Raw genomic sequence first — 21,009 nt, forward strand, 5'->3', positions numbered from 1 at the left:
AATATTTTCATGGATGTGCTGTGATCAAGAAGCAAGAGAGTGGTGGTAAAACACGTCAAGGATGAAAAGATGGGGAATACTGTCAGTGTGCTGGTGGGGAAGGGATATTCCCATTCCCAATTCAAGAACTGGATGAAATAGCATAGATTTTAAGGTTAAAAATGTGTGTTAATAGGTTCTGTAACTCTGGTGCCCACCAGATGAAAAACCTGAGGGGCGTTAAAGATTGGCATATTGTTCAATCAGAAGATGATTATGAGCCACCAATATTATGCAACTCTAAAAAATAAAAGGTAGCACACTTGGTTTTTTTCCAGTAGAGCTGAGGCTCATTTAATGCCACTGTGCCATGTGCTGGTGAGATGTCATCATCAGTAGCATGTATAGTTTTGATTGCTTATAAACACTATGAGATGTTTCTTTTTTCCAAAAAGAAATGTCAGCAGAATTTGCATGTGAGGGTTTTGGGACTCTCCTAAGGGCACAAAACATTGTCTAGTGTGAACAGGGTATTGAAGAAAGTGATAACAGCTAATTCGGTAGGTCTCAACCAGACATTCATCAAAAAGGAATCTGGCTAAGGATGAGAAAATCTGAAGCAATCTTCTGCTTGGGGTATTAGCTTCGCACATTCAGATCTGAAAAGCCACAATCCAGTTCCACACAGAGAAAGGCAAAGTTTTCTTTCTAACTCTTTAAATAAGCAGCTTTGAAGGATTATTGTAATCTTCTGCCACTCGTGTGGCTTATTTCCAGTCTTTCATACCCTTTTTAATCTTTTAGGCTATCTCCTTTAAACAAAGGGTCCTAAAGTCAGTTTGATACATTAATATACTTCATTTAGGACTCTGTCAAATATTCATTCACAAATTCTTGCCTATGTTGAGGGAAACTGAGAGGAGTTCATAAAAAGAATCTCTTTCTGAATTTACAGAAGTGGCTTCAGAATGCAGTGAAGGTAGGATTTTACATTTTGGTATTTCATATATAGCAAAAAAAAATACTATCTGGTTTATTTAACTTAGGTGACTGACTGAGTCTTCTCTCAATGAGATGACTCATATTTGCTGCGAGGCATGTTCCTCTCTAGATTTTGAAGATCAACCATGAGAGCTGATTCATCCATGATTCATGAGCCTGTGCATTTAGCCATTTTTCTTCATGAATGCGTTTTTTCAGAAGGCCAAGTCTAGTGGTAGCAATTGCTGAATTTATCACAGCCAGAACCTGAAGCCACCTCAACAACATTGATAAATGTTCAAAGAAGTATTTAGTAAAACTGATAGATGAATATAGGTTTATGGTGTGGTGTTTCTAAGGGGAATGGTATGAGATTTAGATTTAAGGCTTTATGTAGTAGTAGGAGGAAGGCAAACTTACTTTAATTGATTTATTTCAGAGATATGCAGTTTACTTTGTCAATGGAAACATGTTCTTCAGAAGCATGATATGGCAAAGTGCTGTCAAAACTACAAAAATCTGTAATTTCTTCATTCCCTCAGGGCTAGTCTCAAGGGCTACTTACTGTAATTTCAGAAGGGTATCTGGAATTTCTGTGATAAATCCTAGAATTATTGCCAAGTTTTCCAGGATGTCTTAGCCACCAAAACAACCAAAAAGAAAAGCAGAGTAAAATTGCATTCCTCCAAGGAGTTATCAGTTGTCTGCTTTCCTCTGTCTACCCCAGTCTTCTGGATGTCTTCATATTCTGCCAAATTCTCTTATTTGTCAAAGGTGTCTTAAAGAGGAAAGATTTAGCCTTCAGCACCACCGCCTTCCCTCCTCTTCAGTGAGATAGGTCTCCTTAGGCCCTGATTGCTTTCCATCCCAGCAGCTTCAGGAAAGATAAATGGTAAATTGTGGCTAAGACAAAGTTTTTCCCCTCAGGTGACTAGTCACGCACATAAAATAGGAGCAGAATAATTCTGGTCTATTAAGATGTGGATGACTGCCACTAGATAAATTACTTTCTAGCAGTTCTTCAAGATGTGTAGGGAATGAGGGAGATGGATGCTGGCCAGATCCTCAATAAGTGTTAAAAACCTGACAGAAGTATGAGCAGTTAAGAAATGCTTTACTCCTCATCTGAGTTCAGAAATAAGGAAAAAGGGGCAGGACTCTGCCTTCTTTTGCAGGTCGTGTGATCTTGCGAAGAATTGCCTGCATCTTGAAGTGCTGCAGGTGTTTGCATTAACAGTAGAGCAGCCCAGCATTGTAGGCTGTCCTGGATCATACCCCCTGTTCCAGAGGTTGAAGGGAACATACTTTCTTTCCCCTTTCATTTGTTCCTTGATGGTAGTCCTTACATACTTATATTCTTTGCAGGAAGAAATCTTTCTGCCTCACACATTGCCTGGGTGAGATTCATCTTGTTTAATTTTAGGCATTTATATCTGCATTGCTTTTCTAGATCACCTTGCTGTTAATGGAGAGAAAAGGACATTGATAAAACATGAACTGTCTGACCTGTTTTGGGCACCGACCTTAGGAGGTGGTGTGTTGTGCCATAGGATTTTCTATTATCTGCATTGTAGATGTCTAAAAACTAGGTGAGATGAATCTCACTTTAGCTCTGATGTGCTGAGCCTCTCCAGAAAGGCTTCCAGCAAACCAGAGATGTTTCACCAGGAAAGGCGTTAGAGAAGCAGGGATATGACATTAAAATTACACTCCACTTACGACGAAGAGAAGGTTGTTAATGACTCAGCTGTCCTTTCCGTATTCAGTTTTCCAAAGCTACTGAAATTTCCAGAATTAAATACACAGGTTGTGCTAGAGCCAGACAGGTGGCAACAAAAATCAAGCTGTCTGGGAACTGGATGCAAGCAGGATCATAGTACACTTTGATTTATTTATATAGCTGCTGTGTTTCAAGGGAAATGCCTGAGCCATTTGCCGAGGAGGACAACTGAATCTGGTTTTAATAGAGGAAAAATCTTTGTCTTGCTGATATTAGGTGTGTGGCTTCATAACCTACAGAGATTCCCCAGAAATGAGGAGGTTGCTTAGACTACAACATGCCTTGCAGTTTTCCAGTATCTGTGGAGATCAGAGAGAAAATCAGTTTATCAACAGAGATCATAGCTTTAATTTCCCTGGCAGCAACAGAAAGCAGCAGGCATTTGTATGTGGGGTTTTCCACTTCTGTATTCAAAAATTATAGAAAAAAAAAAGCTGTCACTTGTGAGGCAGTGTGTGTTTTTGTCAAATTGAGTTGCAGCATGGTGGCCTGTCTTTAAGTAAAGGCTGGGGCACATCCACTACCCTGAGGGCTGCCTTTGCAGCTTTGCTTTTGCCCAATGTGGTGCTATTTAACCAAATCTTTCTTAACTATGTGTGGAGGTGTTTGGGTTTATTTGGTTTGGTTTCTGGATTGTTTTTTTTTTTAACAGATTTTATTTTTCAACTTCATAATTCAGCATTTCCAAATTTGTTGTTTTATGAAATGGAGAAGTTATTCATCTTTAATTTTATGGCAACAAAGCTACATTTAACGTGTTTTGTAGAAATACTGTTTTACAAGCACATAGTTTGGGAACTTGAATATGTTTGTATAGTATTGGCTTTTAATATGAGACCCATGGATTTTTGGGATGTATAGAGTATTTTGAGATGGTCCATTGAAATTGTTCTCAGAAAAGCAGGTTCGTTTATATTCTACTGCATTCTAGCTTTTTTTCTGCACCCTTCAGAAGTTTGTGTTTGCAAATTGGAGAAGGTAGGAATATAATACCTTAGATATTAGCAATTCATCACAATTCCGCATCACAATTATTCTAGTTAGAGCACACCTTAAAGATTACTGAAATGTCAATAAGGAGATGCATCAGCACAGTCTTAATTTTGAAGTGATGATGTTTGTATCTTTCTGCAGTACTGAATAGTTTTCTTGGTGATGCAGCGGATCTGTGAAGTAGTCCTGGTTTATAAAACCAGATACCAAATTTAAAATCACATATTCTGGAAGATCAGAGTAGAGCATATATTTAGTGTGCTGAAACGTCTCAGTTTCAGTAAGCCAGGTCGCTAATGCCTTCTTTAGGCTTGAGGCTGTATAACATAATGGAATAGGCATGATTTTTCTTCCCTTTCCCCATGCACAAAATCAATTTAACTCCTTTCACTTCAAGGAAATTATTTTGGATTTAAGGAACTCTCTGGTTAGAACTAGGCTTGGCCCATCTTCAGGAACTAGGCTTGACCCATCTTCAGGTAATCCAGGATGTTAATACTGTTTTTTTTTTCATTTACAGAGCTCTCATGCAAACCAAAGATAAATCACACCTGTAACGGAAGTAGTTTTGCTTGTGGTTCTTTCTGGGCAAAATGTGATGCCTCAGAAGATGACTTACAAGCTGAGTTCCTTCAGGCAGCAGGCCTGTTTTGAAGGCAGAGTAGTGACTGTGGACCTTGCTTGTAGGGGAAAAAAATTTGAGGAGTAATAGATTTTCCCTATTTAGTATGGTCTCAGTTGAAACCCAGACTGACTGTAAAATAACATTTTGGGCTTCTGTGTTCATAGTCTTCCAGGGATGTCAAGCTGTTTTCATTGTACCAGTGAAAAGGTTTTTCTAACTGAAAGAATCATAAATGTCTTAAGATCCAGGTTTGTGCCTCATGGTCAATGTTAATCCTTTCTGTGTGAACAGCTGTGCAATAGTGTTGTCACTGAGTGTAACTAAAAACATGATTTAATCCGAGGGGGAACCTGCAAAATGGTTGTAATGATGTGACAGCTTGATCAGACTCCTGTTTGCTTTCGCATGACCTTGAAGGCAAATACGGCTCTAAAGTAGTTAATAATAGCAAAAGAAAGTTGATACTAGTGAATACATTATGTGGGATGGATATGTTGAGAATGTGCTGTTTAATATAGCCAGTTTTTCGAGGGTAACTTGGTTTCAAAGGAAACTGTTAATTTAAATAACTTCCAGTCTATAAAATGACATTCCAGCCCATAAAAAGGTAAGGCTTTTTGCCAGGGCTAGCAATGCTTAGTTCCTTAGTTTGTAGAATAAATGTGGCAAGCCTTTTAATGCTGACTTATTTTTCTTTCTGGCTTAGGACTAAATATTTAATTAGTCCGTTATAGATTACTTGTTAATTTCAAATCATTTTAATTTATCTAGTATTTTTCCCCCCTAGGGATTCTACAAATGAAACTACTGCACATTCAGATGCTGGCAGTGAGCTTGAAGAAACAGAAGTCAAAGGAAAAAGAAAAAGGGGCCGTCCTGGCAGGCCTCCAGTATGTGTAATTTAGTTTTGTTTTGTTATGCATCTATTTAAAAATGACTGCAAACTGTTTTTCATCTAATCATCTTGTGGTCACATAAATAGGCTTTTAATGAGCCCTATGTCAAACTTTATGAAGACTTTTAGTATGGAAAATTTATCAGATTGATATATAAACCATGTTTGGAGTGATTAAAAAGGGACATAAAAATGAGCTCATAATAGCTATTTTTTTTTCTTTCACTAGTTACTTACATGAACATTGCAATTCTGTTATTACTGTCATATTACAACATTCTTCCAGACGTGAGAGTAATCTCAGTAAGCATGACCAGTTTCTATTTTGAATGTTTTAATGGATTTTTAAAGTGACGAATGACATTTGAGCCATCCTTTTTAGTAACTGATAATCTCTTAATATGAACAGAAGAGTTACAGCATAGTATTAACTTTATGTTTCCGAAGATGTAATAACACATCTTAAAAATTGATGTAATTGACACACACTGTGTCCTGCATATGGATGAGGAGCTTCATTTTTTTTTTTATCTAGCATACCACAGTAGTTAACCCATGATTTTGATAGCTGCTATACAAGACTTGCTAACAGAATGCCTTTCTTCTTCTGAGTAGTGGTCTTTGACCATTGCCAGCCCATGACTGGGAACATACAGTATCAATACTCTATTACACATAGTATTAAGGATGCTTCCTCTTTTATTTCTGTTTATTTTATAAAGTAACAGCCAATTTATAGGAAAGTGCAAAAGTCCTGTTGTATTGTGTGGTCATTCGTTTTAGTTCTTCAAGGTCATAAAATGTGCTTCTCTGTTTAAATATATCCCCTCAAGTACACACTGTGGAATAAGATTTTTGGTGGGAAGTTCTGTTTGCTGCTAATCATTCTGATTCTCCTCCTAGTCTTTGTCTACAGGAACATAGCTAGTATGAATATCTAGATATAAAGCACTAGTAGATAGAGATGTTTTTTGTCCTAAGACCATCTACCCTAAATCTAACTCCCTATGCATGGGCTAGTGAGACTATTAGAAAGGACAGAACCATGTGTTTCTCTCGAGCCTGCTGGCCAGGTCAGAGCAAACGCCTCTGTATTGGTTTTCAACTTACTTCACAGTTTCTGGACTTGCTTTAGGAGCCAGTGCTTCGAATCCTGTTTCTTTCTTTCTTTCTTTCTTTCTTTCTTTCTTTCTTTCTTTCTTTCTTTCTTTCTTTCTTTCTTTCTTTTCTTTTCTTTTCTTTTCTTTTCTTTTCTTTTCTTTTCTTTTTTTGTTTGTTTGTGGCAAGCTTTCTTCCTTTTTGAAAGCTTTTAAACAGTGTTTTTTGTGATGGTATAGTTTCTTCCTCAGATGGATGCCTTTGCTAACTTGTTCTTAACATGTTTCTTATTAAGATAAAGTGATCTGTTTACACAGTCTTTAAGCAAAAGGCAAAATGAGAAACATCTTAAGAATATCTCATTAGTCTATGAGTCTGAGATGAATCGATTTACTAATTCTTCCAGATCTAATTGAAGAACGGAGAATGAGGCAACCTGTTACTCCAGAAAGTTGTCAGAGTCTAGGAATTTCACTTACGGAACCACTGGTACTATTTTTTTACCTTCACGCATTCATTGGAAAGGAAAGATGAATGTTGCAAAAGACATTGCTCATTCCTTTATCTTAAGCTTATTAATAGCTCCCATGAGACTATTCCCTGAAGCACTCTACTAGTTCTGCTATCAACTGTTCTACAGGATCAATTGTTTATTTTCCTTAGAACAGCTCCTGGCTCATTAAGTGTACATAAGTGTAAAGTGATGAGCATGGAGGGGAAACAGTCATAGCTTCACACAATCTGATGGGCTGTGAGCTGACCATTACTGCTAAGGAGCAAAACTGTACAGTTATGATAGGTGATTGCATGAAAACATCATTGTAATGTTCAATAGGAGTCAAAACAGCAAATCCAATATTAGAATTCTGAGGAAGAGAATAGAGAATAAAACAAATAATGTGTCCATTAAGAAAACTGTAGTTTGCCAATGTTTTGAACGGTTTGTACAATTCCAGTTTCTATTCCTCCTTCCACGCCTGCCCCAAAATCTCAAAAGGGTATGTCAGGACTGGAAGAGTTTCAGAGAAGAGCAGCAATGGTGATCACAGAGTCAAGGAATCATTCAGGCTAGGACATCCCAGTCCTGCCTCCTGCTCCAGGCAGGATCAGCTCTGGAATCAGGCCACATCGCTCAAGGCTTTGTCCAGTCTGGTCTTGAAAACCTCCAGGAAAGAGGCTGTAGAGCTTCTCTCAGCAACCTGTTCCAGTACTCATCTTTCTGACTGGTGAAAAGCTTTTTCCTTGTATTGAGTCAGAACCTCTCTTGCTTCAGTTTATGACTCCTCTCTCTCTTGTCCTCCCACCATGCACTGCTGTAAAAGGCCCTACATGGAACATATTCCCAGCTCTCTGACACTGTTGGTAGCCTTCTGCTGAACTGGCTCTATCTTATTAGTATCTCTTTTGCTTTGAGATGGCCAAAACTGGACACAGTATTCCAGACACAGTCTGACAGTTGCTGAGTAAAGAGAGTAATGACTTTACTTGGTCTACTGGCTATGTTCCTGTTGATACAGCCCAAGGTGGTGCTGGCCTTCTTTGCTGTCACAGCACATTGCTTTTTCATATCCAGCTTGCTGTCTGCCAAGTCCCTGAGGTCCTTTTACACAAAGCTCTTCCGCAGCCAGCCAGGCCTCAGCCTGTGTTGTTGCAAGGAATTATTCCTTGCCAGAGGTGGGTCTTTGCATTTGTCCATGTTGAACCTCACAAGGCTCTTGTTGGCCCATCCTTCCAGACTGTCGACAGCAGTCATGCCCTTGACATCATTGACTGGTCTCCCTGCCAATTTGGTGTCATCTGCAGACTTGACAAGAGTGCACTCTCACTCCCTCCAGCTGTCCGATAAAAATGTTAAACAGGAAAGGTTCCAGTGTAGACCTTTGGTACACCCTCATTACCAGCGTACGGGTACAGGATGATCCATTAACCAGTATCCTTTTAGCCCAGCTCTTCAACCAGTTGTCCACCATCTAGTTGTCCAGCAATCCAAACCACAGCTTTCCAACTTGGATACAAGAATATTGTGGTAGATGGTGTTGAAAGCCTTGCCAAAGTCAAGGTAAATGACACCCACTGCTCTCCTCTCACTCACAAATCCAGTTGTTTTGTTACAGTTTTCCAGGTGACTTGACTATGTATTTGGATGTATTTGGATCCACAGTGAAATCCTTCCTATTTAGTTGATACTACAGGAATGGAAAGCGATAAGTAAGCAAACAGTGCTTCTGCAAACAATGCTTCTGCACACTGTAACTGGAAAAAAAGCTATTCAGTCTTTGATATCCTTGAGAAAACATACAGATATCTTGAAAAGACTAGGTGTTTAGACTTGTAACATTATTCAGTATTGAAAATCGTGGACTTATTAGAGGCATTGGTAAACATTGTCATTGCACTTTCCCTGCTCTTCCATGTTGCTAACCCGTCCACCTTTCACAAGTGATGAATTACCTGTTTCTCACAGGAGATGCAGCTCTTGCATTTCTCCCCTGCTGTGCTGTCTGCTAACATCTCTCCTTTTTATTTTTTTTTCCTTCACGGGCACTACCTGTCTTTTCTCTCAGCTATGAAAGAGATTAACATATTTAGTAAATTTAATAGCTGTTCTTTTCAACTGGTATTTAGCTTAGAAGTTTTTCATTTCATTTACAGACGTAAAGAAAGGCTTTTGTGCACAAAGGCACTTTTTTTTTTTTCTTTTTCTCCTAAAGAAAATATTATGGTCTAATAAGATTTAATCTGTCCTCAGAAACCTTGACTTGCTTGTGTCCTTAGTCATCACAGCTACAGTGACACATCTGCTGTTAACTTACTGGCTTCTCTTGGGAAGAAAGTTTACTTTTCTGTCCAGTTTGTTGAGCTACAAGGTTCTGTTGCACAGCTACACACAACGTAATCCATCAAATACATGTAGTTATGTTTTTATTTTAAATAGTGTTTTATAACAGCTCTGGCCCTTTATCAGAAAGGTAGGCTACTGCCAGATGGTTTTTCCAGACTTTCTGAACACCCCAGAGAGAACTGTCTGGGCCACCAGCAGCGTTGTACAACAGTACAGTGTTGTACAACAGAGATATTCCTCCTTGCAGATACTAGACTTCTTAAGGAGATAATCCTCAAATGAAAATTTGCCATTTGTAGCAAAGACCTTTTCAGTTCATATAGAACTTTAATATTTTGAGGAAACTCCCCTTCCCTTCCTGAAAAAGTTATTTTCCAAGCCACCTCTTCTCTCTCTGTAGAGACTATTCTAACGAGTACTTGCCTGAGCATAGTCTAGAAAATAGACTGGTGAAGCGATTAAGTGTACTGTCCCTTCAGAGCAACTGTCAGCTCTAGCTCGAACGTCCCGAATTCACAGAACCTTGCAGTGAATTTAGCAGGAGTTGCACTGTGCCCTGTTCAGGCACTTACAGGGCCGGGGCTGGCCTTGCTGTTGCCCAGGTCCATTTCTAATCTGAGTCCTGCAGAACAGAGCTCTGTGGAGCAATTGATCAGGACATGAATCTGTCCAGTCAGTAGGATATATTGAGGTAGGTATTTACATGATGCTGTATGCGAGTATACTATGTGGATATATATTTAGTGAACCCTATGGCATGCATTTAATGAGTGACCCATGACAGAGCCTGCTGGTTTGCGTTGCTGAGTAACGCTGGCCACAGAATGCCTTTTCTGTCTGCCACATCATCTCAGTGCATGGGCACGGATGCTCTCTCCTGTTCTAGGTCAGGGATTTGAAAGCCCAAGGGTTTATGATGTAGTGCCGCTCTCACGTTAGTGAGCTGGGGCGCAGATCCCATTTATTGTATCCTTTTGCCTGCTCTCATGGATCAGCACTCCCTTGCGCTTGCTGCTTGATGTTGTCGTCATTCTCTGTATTAACCCACCTGGCCTTACTTCCCCAGGAGCTCAGACTAGCTTCACTCAGCTGTGATGAGTTGACAGAGTGAGAGTCACCCCTGGCTAAATTTCAGTTACTGTGTTTTAAAGTAAGAGTAGGTAGAGATCAATCTCTTTAACACAGAGGACAAGAAGAAATACCAGCCTTTCTGTTGCCAAAGTGGCTATACTGATATGCCTGCTGCTTTGGGGAAGCTGCTACGTGTCCTTCTCCAGCTCCTCTCCTCCTGTTCGTCTTTGAGGTGATACAGAACAAGGCGCTTCTGTTGCTTTTTGCCCAACACTGAGTGGGCGGTTTTGCATCTTTCAGAGTAGAGGAGACAGCCCACAATACTTTATCTTTGCTTTCCTACATGAATTTATAATTTTGCAACAGACTCTTAGCCTTATTTAGTCCTCTGGCATGGACATTGGTTACTCCAGGGGACTGAGCTTTCCTTCGAGTTCTAAATGATGCACCTCCTTGTTAATAGTAGGACAGAAGCCTCTTGGAAGAGGACTATTTTCATAGTAGTAGGGGTTTGTGGTTTGGTGTGACAAAAATCAATGTCCTGTTTCAACTTACTTGCCTGATACTTTAGGTTTGTTCCTTAAAATTGAAGTAAATAAGTCTTTCTGGAAATGCATTGCATATACAGCCACTGTGTGAAGACTTCTCAGTGTTCTTCTACTCCAGCACTTGTAGCTTCCCAGTGGACGAATTCTAAGGAGATTTTAAGCTTCTCTTTAAGTTTTGAATGGGGTGATCCTTGTATTTTTGGCAGTCTTTTCTAGTCTTGATTTATCTGTGAAAGTAGCTTTTTTTGATAGTAATTGTCTAGGAGAGCAGAAGTGATTCAAGCCTTCCTAGCAGATTCTTTGATTCTTTAAGGTCATTTTTAGGACTCTTGCTATATTTTTAAATCCAGGTGGAAAAAGCAAATGCCCCAAACACTGCTTCAGCTTTTTTTGTCCTAAGCTGTATGCTGTACAGCAGCTCTGCATGCACTGGGTTTCTCTGACTGTAGTTTCAGGATGAGGCTTTTCACATCACCATTGCTGTGATGAAAATGACCAAAGAACTGAAAATTTAAATCAAAGACCTTCTCACTGAGTAACTGTGACAATGCGAAGAAGTGTGTGGGAGCCTTCTTTTTTGATTAGGATTCACTCAGCCAGAGCTCAAATGTTACCATCCCTCCTTCACTTAACACTGTGTTATGATGTAGAGGCCTCTCAAGATGACGCCTTTGAGAGACTAGTGGAAATTTAGGAAGCTTCTTCCAGTTAACTTAAGAAATGGGATATTACTTTAAGTTACTTACAGTATGAATGCACATCTAGACCATCATTTAAAAGGTAGGGGAGTTACTGACCTGTAACACTTTTCCCCTTTTAAGATGCTTGGTACCTATGCGTGTTCACAACCCATCTGCCTGTCCTTCTACCTCAGAGCTTCTGTCACCCTCTAGCTGGGAGGAAGCGAGAAGACAAGATCACATCCCATCTTTAGCTGCCCGAGCCTTGTACGCAGAGAAAGTGAGCTTGGAAAAGCTCCCGCAGCTCTTGTTAGCATTAAAAATTCTGGTAATGCTTGTGTCTAAGTATAGTGTGAACATGCATAGAGACAATATATCTTCCCCCTCTACCCACAATATAAAAAGCAGTTACAGGTAGCTGTCTGCAGAACATTGCATCTATTTTAGGGATTTTAAGTGAAAATTTCAAGCCACCTTCACTTTTCTTTTTTTTCTCAAGCGAGTTAATATTGAATGTGTTTGCATTACCTGTTTTTACAACTGTGGGTTGTTTTTTCCATTTTTTCTTCAAAATAATTTTAAACACAGGGAATAAAAATCATAATATTTTATTAATTAATTATTAGTTCATAATATAAAATTATGAATTTTCACAATCCTTAATTGTAGTGCAGGTCTATATTTTACTTCCTGTTTACTTAGTTTAAACCATAAAGCAGTAGGTAAACTATGTGGGCAACTAAATGTCCATTTTAGATTTACTTCTGCATTTCCTAATGCTTATATGTATAAATTCTCAGCTGTGGTTGTTGTCAATTTAATTTAATGTGTACATTTAAAAAATAACTAGGAATTTTTATTTTCATATGGCTGTAATTCATCTCTCTGAGGCTGATCTCCATGCCAGGTGTACTTTGAACTCTTTTTTTATTTTTGAGTGAAGGCAGAATCAACTCAACTGAAGTCTGTGAAAAAGAAAATATTCTTATCCTCAGGGATTATTTTGGTGAAATAATAAACATTGCGATGTGAGGTATTCTGTGCACAGGCTGAGCTGTAGAGCTTTTTTAATGGAATATTTTAGAGGCTGAAAAAGAAAAGACAAGCTAGCTAAATCTTATGTATGGTAGAGAGCACTTTCTTTAATGTTTCAAATTAATTAATTCCCTAGATGATTGTGGCATTGAAAGCTGGGACTTTTTTTTTCCCCTCCGCAACCAAAAACTCTTGGTTTAGTTTCTGCATTTGGCCCACCTCGGGCTCTAGAGAAAGAGTTGCAGACTTTGTACATTGGTATCTTATTTGCTGCTCAGAGGCCAGATTTGCTCACATAGAAATGCAGGCAAAGAGCCATTCCAGAAAGGATGGAGTGGATGGAGCCACCACCAGACTTTTTGCACTGGTATCAAAAGCTTTGTGGTAATACATTTTTTAGATGGTCTAATGTGGCACTGATGTCACTGGTGCAGGTTTTTTTTGCTGTGATGTCCTTATCTCATGGTGTGTTGTCTCCAGGCTCTTTGTTTTAAGAGAAAACCATTTCACCAAATGCTCTGATTGAGCAGATGATGCATGATTTCAAGGACCAGCTACCTGTGGACCTTGTGGACAGGATTTTCAGCTGGTACTTGGGAAGAAGCCCTGGTTCAGGTCTCATACAACTTAGTATGTTTTAACCCCACCACCAGTCCGATTCTGCTGTCCCTAGTCTTAGAGTGAAAGCAGTTTTATGTGTTGCAGGCTCTTGGCTCCAAGCATCATCTCTTTGTGTATGATAGAAAACCTTCTTTTTCCTGCATTGCTGCTTTATTCCTCCCTCTGCTAGTTCTAACTCACCTCAGCAGCATCTGGTCTGCCATTGCAGTGGATGATTGGATTAAGAAAATCATTGCAAGGATTTATTCGTACATTTAGATACCATACAGCTAACCAGCTTGTCTTTCCCATGACTTTTCAGACAGCCTTGTCAAAAAACCAGCAATAAACAAGAGGGAGGTCAGTTTTGACACTGAGAAACACTTAATCAGCTCTTACTCACCTCAGAGAAATAGGATTCTGAGGACTGGTACTCAAATAAAAAACCCAACAAAACCCAACCAAACTGCAATGGTGACTATCAACTTAAACAGGCTTTAGGTGATAACATTCCCATATGTGTTTTTAGTCACTGTGCCTTGGCTTTCCACCGTGACTGGAAGGTTAGAAAGGGCAAGCAATGACTGTTAGTGTTGCTCAAATGAGAACACAGGGCATTTCTGTTTCTCTGTATCTCGGTGACTGGTTGGTGGATCCTCACAAGAGTGGACTTGCTACATATTTACTCCGTTTGCTTGATCTTACAAAGTGTCATGTTTTGTACCTACCACTGATTTTTGAAGGTTGTTCATCCTCTGGGGTGTATCTCTTTCTTGGATGCTGGGCTATCTGTGTTTGGCATTCTCAATGTCAAACATAATTTCTTGGTCTTCCAGTTTGGCTTTGCAACTTAGCTTCCAAGAGTGAACTAGTTCAGCAGATACTCCATAGTTATTCCTTTCCTCCTCTATTGGAGGAATCCTCTTTGCATTTCAATGGCATGCCATTTCATGCTTCTCTCTCACTTGCATCTGTGGTGTTGGTTGTCTCCATCCTGGGAGATCTGGGCATAACAAAGCTCAGATCTGTCAGGATTGCCTGCAGAGATTCCTGCTGTCAATTCAACTATGTGCAAGTAATATCTGACAACAGCACTGTAATATTATTACATGCCAGCCAAGAAGATAATGCAGTTTTCTTCTGTGCCTTGTGGTTGCTAAACTTCGTAATTACTGTACCAGAGAATTTCTGGTGCCTCCAGGACATAGATATGACTTGTTTCTGTGTTTGTACTCCAAAGTGGGATTGAATTGGGCTTCTTGTCAAATGCCTATCTGATACTCTGGAGTGAAGGTTTTGTGGACACCATTCCTCTAGTATCTCCCATATCAAAATTACTGTCAATCCCTGTCTAGCCTAGAAAGTTATGGTTTTGGATTTTCTTCAGTTTCTCAGTGGAGGATCCTTCCTCTGCCTCTTGTGTATCTTGAGGCAGGATTTCAGCACAGATCCTGCATCTGAATTGGGCTACCCTGGCTTGGACGTAGGATCACTTTTGTAGGTTGAAAGACTTGGTTCCTCCATCATAAGAGATGTTCTCATTTTCAAAAGAAAGGTTTGTATGAGAGGAAAGTTTATCTGAGTAGATTCAATGCTAGATCTGGTGTTAATTCAGGTCCAGGTCTTCCCTAAGGGCCTTTATCCTTTCCATCCTGAGATACTTGGGCTGGTAGAACCTGGCTTTAGCCAGCAATTCTGTCAGAAGTGCATCAGCTCATCATTTCTGCACCTCTTCCGGGAGTTCACTGGTGTTCTTACTCTTCCATTCCAAGCTATGAGTTTTGGCCAACATTTCTCCCATGCTAAGAATACCCTATTTAGGTGGGATTTAAACCTAGCATTTACACTTCTTGTGATCATTCTTTTTGAGCATTAGTTCACTAGTTCTTTGTACTCCAGCCAGTGCAGGCAGCGCTTCTCATTGCTTTCCAGTAACAAAGTATCTTTGTATGCATTTCACATGTCCATTCATCTGCTTGCTTTCCCCTCAGTCACATTGAGAGGAACTAATTTAGAGAGGGCCTATTTTGGCCTTTATTAGCTTCTGCAGAGAGTGTCGACTTACCTTCCTACTTACATTTAGCGGTAATCGTGGCTAGTTTAAGTGCTTGTGGCTTGCAGTCATCCAAATTGAGTGAACAACTGGATTATCCATCTCAAAATAGTCCATTTATTAGTAATTCTTTGCTGTTTTTTAAATAATGATTTTGTGTCTCTTCAGAGCTTGATGGTTAACATTTCATTTTTTAATAGTTTTCTTGATGATAAAGGCCACTATGCAAATGCTTGAAAATTCAGTGAAGGAGAACTTCTCATATTCTTTTGACTTTAAGTACACATGTTATCAAAAAACCCTCTTCACTGAGCTCCTACCGTTATTTTAAGCTTACCAGCTTGCATTTATATGCAAATCTTTAATTGAATGTGCACAGGAGTCAGGTGCAGTTGCACTCTACCACGCCCTTTTCTTTAACTCTCTGGCCTTACTAACAGTGACCCCTTTTAAGGGAGGGGGAAGGGTAGACAGCTTGGCTGTCTTCTGCTAGCTTTCTTCCAGATAAGAGATTCTTTTATCTGCAGGAAAATTCTTAATGCATGTGTAGTTGGAGGATGCAACCAAAAATGTTGACTTCATATTCTCTCCTATAAGCTTTGGTAGAACCTAGGTGCTATTTTCCTATGCTGGTCTAGATGAATACTATACTTTTAAAGGTACGTGGTACCATGAAGATACTGTCCTTGGTGCAGCCTTGGAGTTACTTGCATCTTATTTTCTCTAACATAATTCCTCAAAACAGCTTCATTCATCTGCAGAAAATGGCAACTTTTGCCTTGGTCTGTGTCTAAGTAGGGAAAAGTTACAGACTTTGGAAGTAAGATCTTATCAGGGATTTTACCTTTTTCCCCCAGAAACTGATTTTTTTGCAGAAGATGGCTTACATTCAAAGCAAACTGGTCAGTAAGTTACTAATCTCACAAGTGGGATTTATAGGATCTGATTATAAGCTTGAAGAATCTGGAACGAATTTATATTAAATAATTGAGATTCGTAGGCAAAATGTCTAACTCTGCTCACAACATTTAGAGAAAGAATGGAGCCATTATGGTGGTCTACTAAATCTATCTGTATAAATAGACTGGTTTAATTGCAGTGAAATTGAACAGCTGAATCTTTCGTAGGTATGTAGTTTCATATAAAAGTTGTTTGATTTGAGGGGGAAAATGTTTAAACACAAAAACTCGTGTTAACATGGCAGTTGTATATTCAGTAATTTATTCACTGTCTTCCCAAGATCTTCAGTTACTCTCAGTTATTCTTTATTTTGTCTGCTAACTTAGAACACTTGTGCTATCCTGTTTATAATTTGCTGCTGCTATCTATCTCATTTTAGTCACGATGTCAATTATTTGTTTATATTGAATAAGACTAATAAAGGTATTGATGTGCACTGGTGCTTTGACATTGGGAATTTGACACTACTTACCTTTACCTCCCAGCAGCTTTTAAGTTGTTTCACAATAACTACTAATAAATATAAATATAGGTACCTGAGTGCCTACAGCCCTAAGCAACCTAGTCTGATTTCATAGCTGACCTTGCTTTGAGCAGGAAGTTGGACTAGAGACCTTCAGAGTCCCTTCTAATCTGTCTCATTCTGTGATGTGTGTATGTATTTGTGATTGTATAAATGTGTTTGTGATACCACTATATGAATTATAAAGATACTTTGAGTGATTTCAGATGTCATAGCTATAATAGGTTTTCATTCTGCTGGTTTTATTTGCCCAGTCTGCCACTAAGAAACCACGGAAGTCTCCAGGAGATAAGGGTCGTTCGGATGCTGGAGCTAGAGGAGCAAGTCGTGGAAGAGCTAATGGTCACCCTCAGCAGAACGGAGAAGGGGACCCTGTCACTTTGTTTGAGGTCGTCAAGCTGGGGAAGAGTGCTATGCAGGTAAAATAACTAATGGTGTTACAGCATCTCTGTTCAATACATTGTGACTCTAGGAGTTTGCTCTAAGCTGTGTCCTTGTAAGCAATTGTGTGTTTTCATAACTTGTATTGGTCCAATAGACCTTTATGGTTAGCTTTTTCTTAGTCCATATGCAATAAAATAAGAAAGAGAATGTGCTTAATGGCCAAGCTGAGAACTATCATACGTACCTCTGAAAGAAGAGAGACATCAGAAATCACATATTTCAGTTAAATTCTCCATACTTCATTGATTACTTTCAAATTGAAAATACATGTTGGTATTAGGCAATGTATTAAAGGATATCCTCTAGTAAGTTTTACAGGAGGGAAAAGTATAAGGTGATCTTAGTCGTAGATAAAGGATTTTCTTTTGCTGTTGCTTTTTTTTCAAAAATGCCTGCTGACCTAGGCACTTCTGAAAACTACACTGCAACTTCAGTTTTTGCTGTACCCATCAGAGAGTTGCACATTAAGGCTAAACTAGTTGCTGGACTTCCTCTGTGATTGAGAAACAAAGATGGCCACATCCTGAAGGTGATTTTTCTCATTGTAAGATAAATATCAATGGTAGTGAATGAATCACCTCTGGAGATGTTTATCTTACTCTTTTATATTTTGATCAGTTATCCAAATCTTAGAGGATTGATTGAGCCAAATGAATTCTGCCTCAAGAACCTCTGTAAATGGTTTTTGACAGTGCTTTTATGCTTTTAGTAAGATGCTGTGCTCCAGCTGTTTGTTATTGCCACTCAAAGGAGAAACAACAGGTCCCAAACACTGCTCATCCGTTGCAGTGCAAAGCCAAAGATGGTTCCTGCTGAAGGATTATTTTACTTTGCATTTCAGCAAATCAGGACTTCATGCACTATCAGTTACCATACTAATGGTAACATTATACTATCAGTACCATACTGATGTTTGGACTTTGGGGAACATGATGTGTTATAGCATCTCTTTTCAATACATTGTGACTGTAGGAGTTCAGTCTATGCCATGTCTGTGTACACAATTGCATTTTTATACGTGAGGAAACATGAGGAAATGATTGTATTTTTCTACACTATTTATACAATGTGAGGAAAATTATACATGAAGAAAATTGTAAATGAGACAAATAAGAAGCCAAGTCCCATTTTCAATATTACTTTCAGTGCAGTTAGGAACCTAGGTCTTAACCCTCAAAGGAGCCTAGTCTTCCAGGCGAGTAAAGGCTACTGAAAATTTTCTCTCAGTCTCAAATCTGTGGAAGGTCTGAGATGTATTTTTAAAGTAGTAATAAACAAGAAGAAAATGAGTGTTTTCATTCTTCATAGATGATCTGTTTGCAGTTACACAGAGCTGACCCTTCTTATCTAGCAGGTGAAGACAGAACAAATGTACTGCTAACAAACCTACAGAAAAATTCCATGTGACTTTTCTTCCTGTATATTTTAAACCAGGGCTTGCCTGGTTTTCAGCACTTTTTCAAATTTCTTTTTTTGGCAGGATTTGAGGGAACATCTGGAGTCTATTTTCTGGTTTTACTGTGGTGCAGAACATATAATATGCTTTGTGTAGTATGTTTATCTTGCAGTTATTGATATATGCAGAAGTCATATGAAAAGGAATGGGGGATTGCTTTGATATTTGATGAATCTGTGTCTGTGTGTGCAACTGTCTTTAATATACTTCACCTATTTCTAAAGAGGTGCCAACAGATATCTTTACAAATGAAATTCCAAAAAGAAAACATGTGTGTGTGTGTATACATGTATATATATATATTTGTGGGATTCAAATACAAAGGAATTGTTTTAGGAAACGTAGTATTTATGTTCAAGTGTGTGTGTGTATGTGTGTGTGTGTGTGTGTGTGTGTGTACACTTTTGTGTATATATACATGCATGCACACATATGCTTAAAATGTGCCCAGCCTCCTTCTCGCATGCACTTTAAGAAGAGAGTAGGCAGCACATTTCAAGCCATTCCTTATTGCAGTGGAGTAAGGATAAGCAAATAGTAAAGGGATAAGCAAGTTTATTTGAAGGCTTGGGATGCGATATGCATAAATGATTTGAGCCATGCTTAAGAACACCGATCCTGATTTCAAGAGTATATGTCACTTGTGTACTTTTGAAAACTTCATTATTGGTAAAAACTATTCCAAAAAGGAAGAAAGAAAGAAAAAGCCCCATATTGGGACAAAGAATGCAATTATAAAGTGATTTAATATTTTTTCACTGGCAATTCTGAATAAATAATAATCCCACATGAAACCCAGATTCTATAAACCAAGATTATTAGAGTTTTTTATATGTACTTTTCATTTTTCTTAATAGCTTAGGGATTTTAATGTACCAATTAGGATTGCTTGGCAATTTTGTTTCTCATAGTTTCTGCAGAGATTATCTTTTTTGTGGGCAATTTTAGCAATTTTTTCAGTCTTGCTAATTTTCAGACAAAATGCCATATATATGTGTTTTTCAGAACTTTTCTTTCTCAATACTTTGTTATTTCCCTGTAATAGGAACATACATTTTTCTGTGACACTCTTAACTTTGCTTTCAGTAATGAAAAACAGAAAAATTTAATAAATATGTTCTGCGATTACGTGGGAATCTTTGTGCTTAACCATTTCATATGCTTTTATTTTTGATCCATCTGCTCCTGCTGTTTGCTCACAGGATGTAATTTAGTTATTGGACTTTTCTCGCTTGGTCTTTTACCGACTCGTGGAATTGAGTGCATTCTCTAGCTGCATTTGATTCTCACTTGTTTTAAGTTTGTCCTTTATCTGGGATCTGATAGCAGGATTCACTTATCTTCGAGTTTATTACTCTGTGGTTCTTCCAGGGAAACAAAGTTATGCTAATATTTTGTATTTCAAGTGTATATAACTTTGGTGCTGCTCTTTGCATATAAATCTTCGCCTCTGGATATGTTCTGCCTTGGTGATTAAGTGCTAGTTCTGTCCATATTAAGTCTCCTTGAACTCTATAAATCAATTTGATACCCGTATTAGGCAAGTATTGGATTGTTGTCACTGCTTTTTAATTTGTTGCGAGACCTTTTGTACTGTTAGTTGCTTCAGATATTTTTCTGTTGGCAGCTGCCTTGGTAGGTAGTGTGATATGACATGCTGTCCGGGCTTGCTGCTGCTACGTTTCATTAGTCCAGCTAGGCTGTGCATAGGGCTTTGCTATGCATGGTTCCCCCTCACCACCCCTTTTTTTAGGCAAATATGATACTCTTCTGCTTTTAGTCATTTGTGTCATTTTCCTTGAACGCTTTTATGGGTACAGCTACACACTGTTTTTCCCACCTTAAGCCTCTCCAGGTGGAACAGGCTTACCTGGCTGTGGACAGTTTAGCTTGAGTCTTCATAGGCGTTTCTGCATTGATCTCCGATGGTGGTGTTAAGCCAGCAGGGAAGTAAAGACCATGTGATGATCTCAAATTCTGCTTAGGCCTCAATCTGAAAATTTCTTCCGAGCAAGTTATGGCCAGTCAGCTCTAAAGAAGTGTGCTCTTCTGTGGTGGTCAGTCAGCAGAGGACCCTTGTCCTTCGTTGTGTGTAGCCAGATTTTGTGTCTCCTCCAGAAAATCAGAGAGAATAATCAGTAGTCAAGAAAGGTATTTTATATTGAAAGATGAATAGATCGATGCCTAGATGACTCTATAACGCTAAGTGTGTTGCCAGTTATCCTTAATTGATTTGTTAGCAGTTCGCTGCAGAAGAGCTGCTGAGTTTTGAACCATTTGACCTCTCCACTTATGCTTAGCTAATAGAAGATACTGGTGTTGAGTAGATGTGTCTCACAGTAAATATGGCTCCAGTGTATGTTGAAAAGCATTTTAGGATATGTATCGATAGAGAGCTTTCTGGTACATTGAAATGGAATTTTTCATTGTGCTATTAGATCTTCTC

At 38.8% G+C, this 21,009-nt stretch overlaps 1 protein-coding gene across 2 annotated transcripts in view; it reads left to right on the top strand.

Annotated features, from left to right (window-relative positions):
- STAG1 (STAG1 cohesin complex component) overlaps positions 1–21,009 on the top strand; it is a 178,067-nt gene that overhangs the window by 42,783 nt on the left and 114,275 nt on the right. The window contains exons 3-4 of one of the 2 annotated variants that reach the window (XM_062583053.1): positions 5,146–5,248; positions 16,918–17,082. In XM_062583053.1, coding sequence (XP_062439037.1) covers positions 5,146–5,248; positions 16,918–17,082 — 268 coding nt within the window. Of the gene's footprint in view, positions 1–5,145; positions 5,249–16,917; positions 17,083–17,580; positions 17,637–21,009 lie in introns of those variants that run through there. The other variant, XM_062583054.1, reaches the window with a different exon arrangement.

Source organism: Rhea pennata, chromosome 9, assembly GCF_028389875.1.
Source record: "Rhea pennata isolate bPtePen1 chromosome 9, bPtePen1.pri, whole genome shotgun sequence".
Taxonomy (NCBI): domain Eukaryota; kingdom Metazoa; phylum Chordata; class Aves; order Rheiformes; family Rheidae; genus Rhea; species Rhea pennata.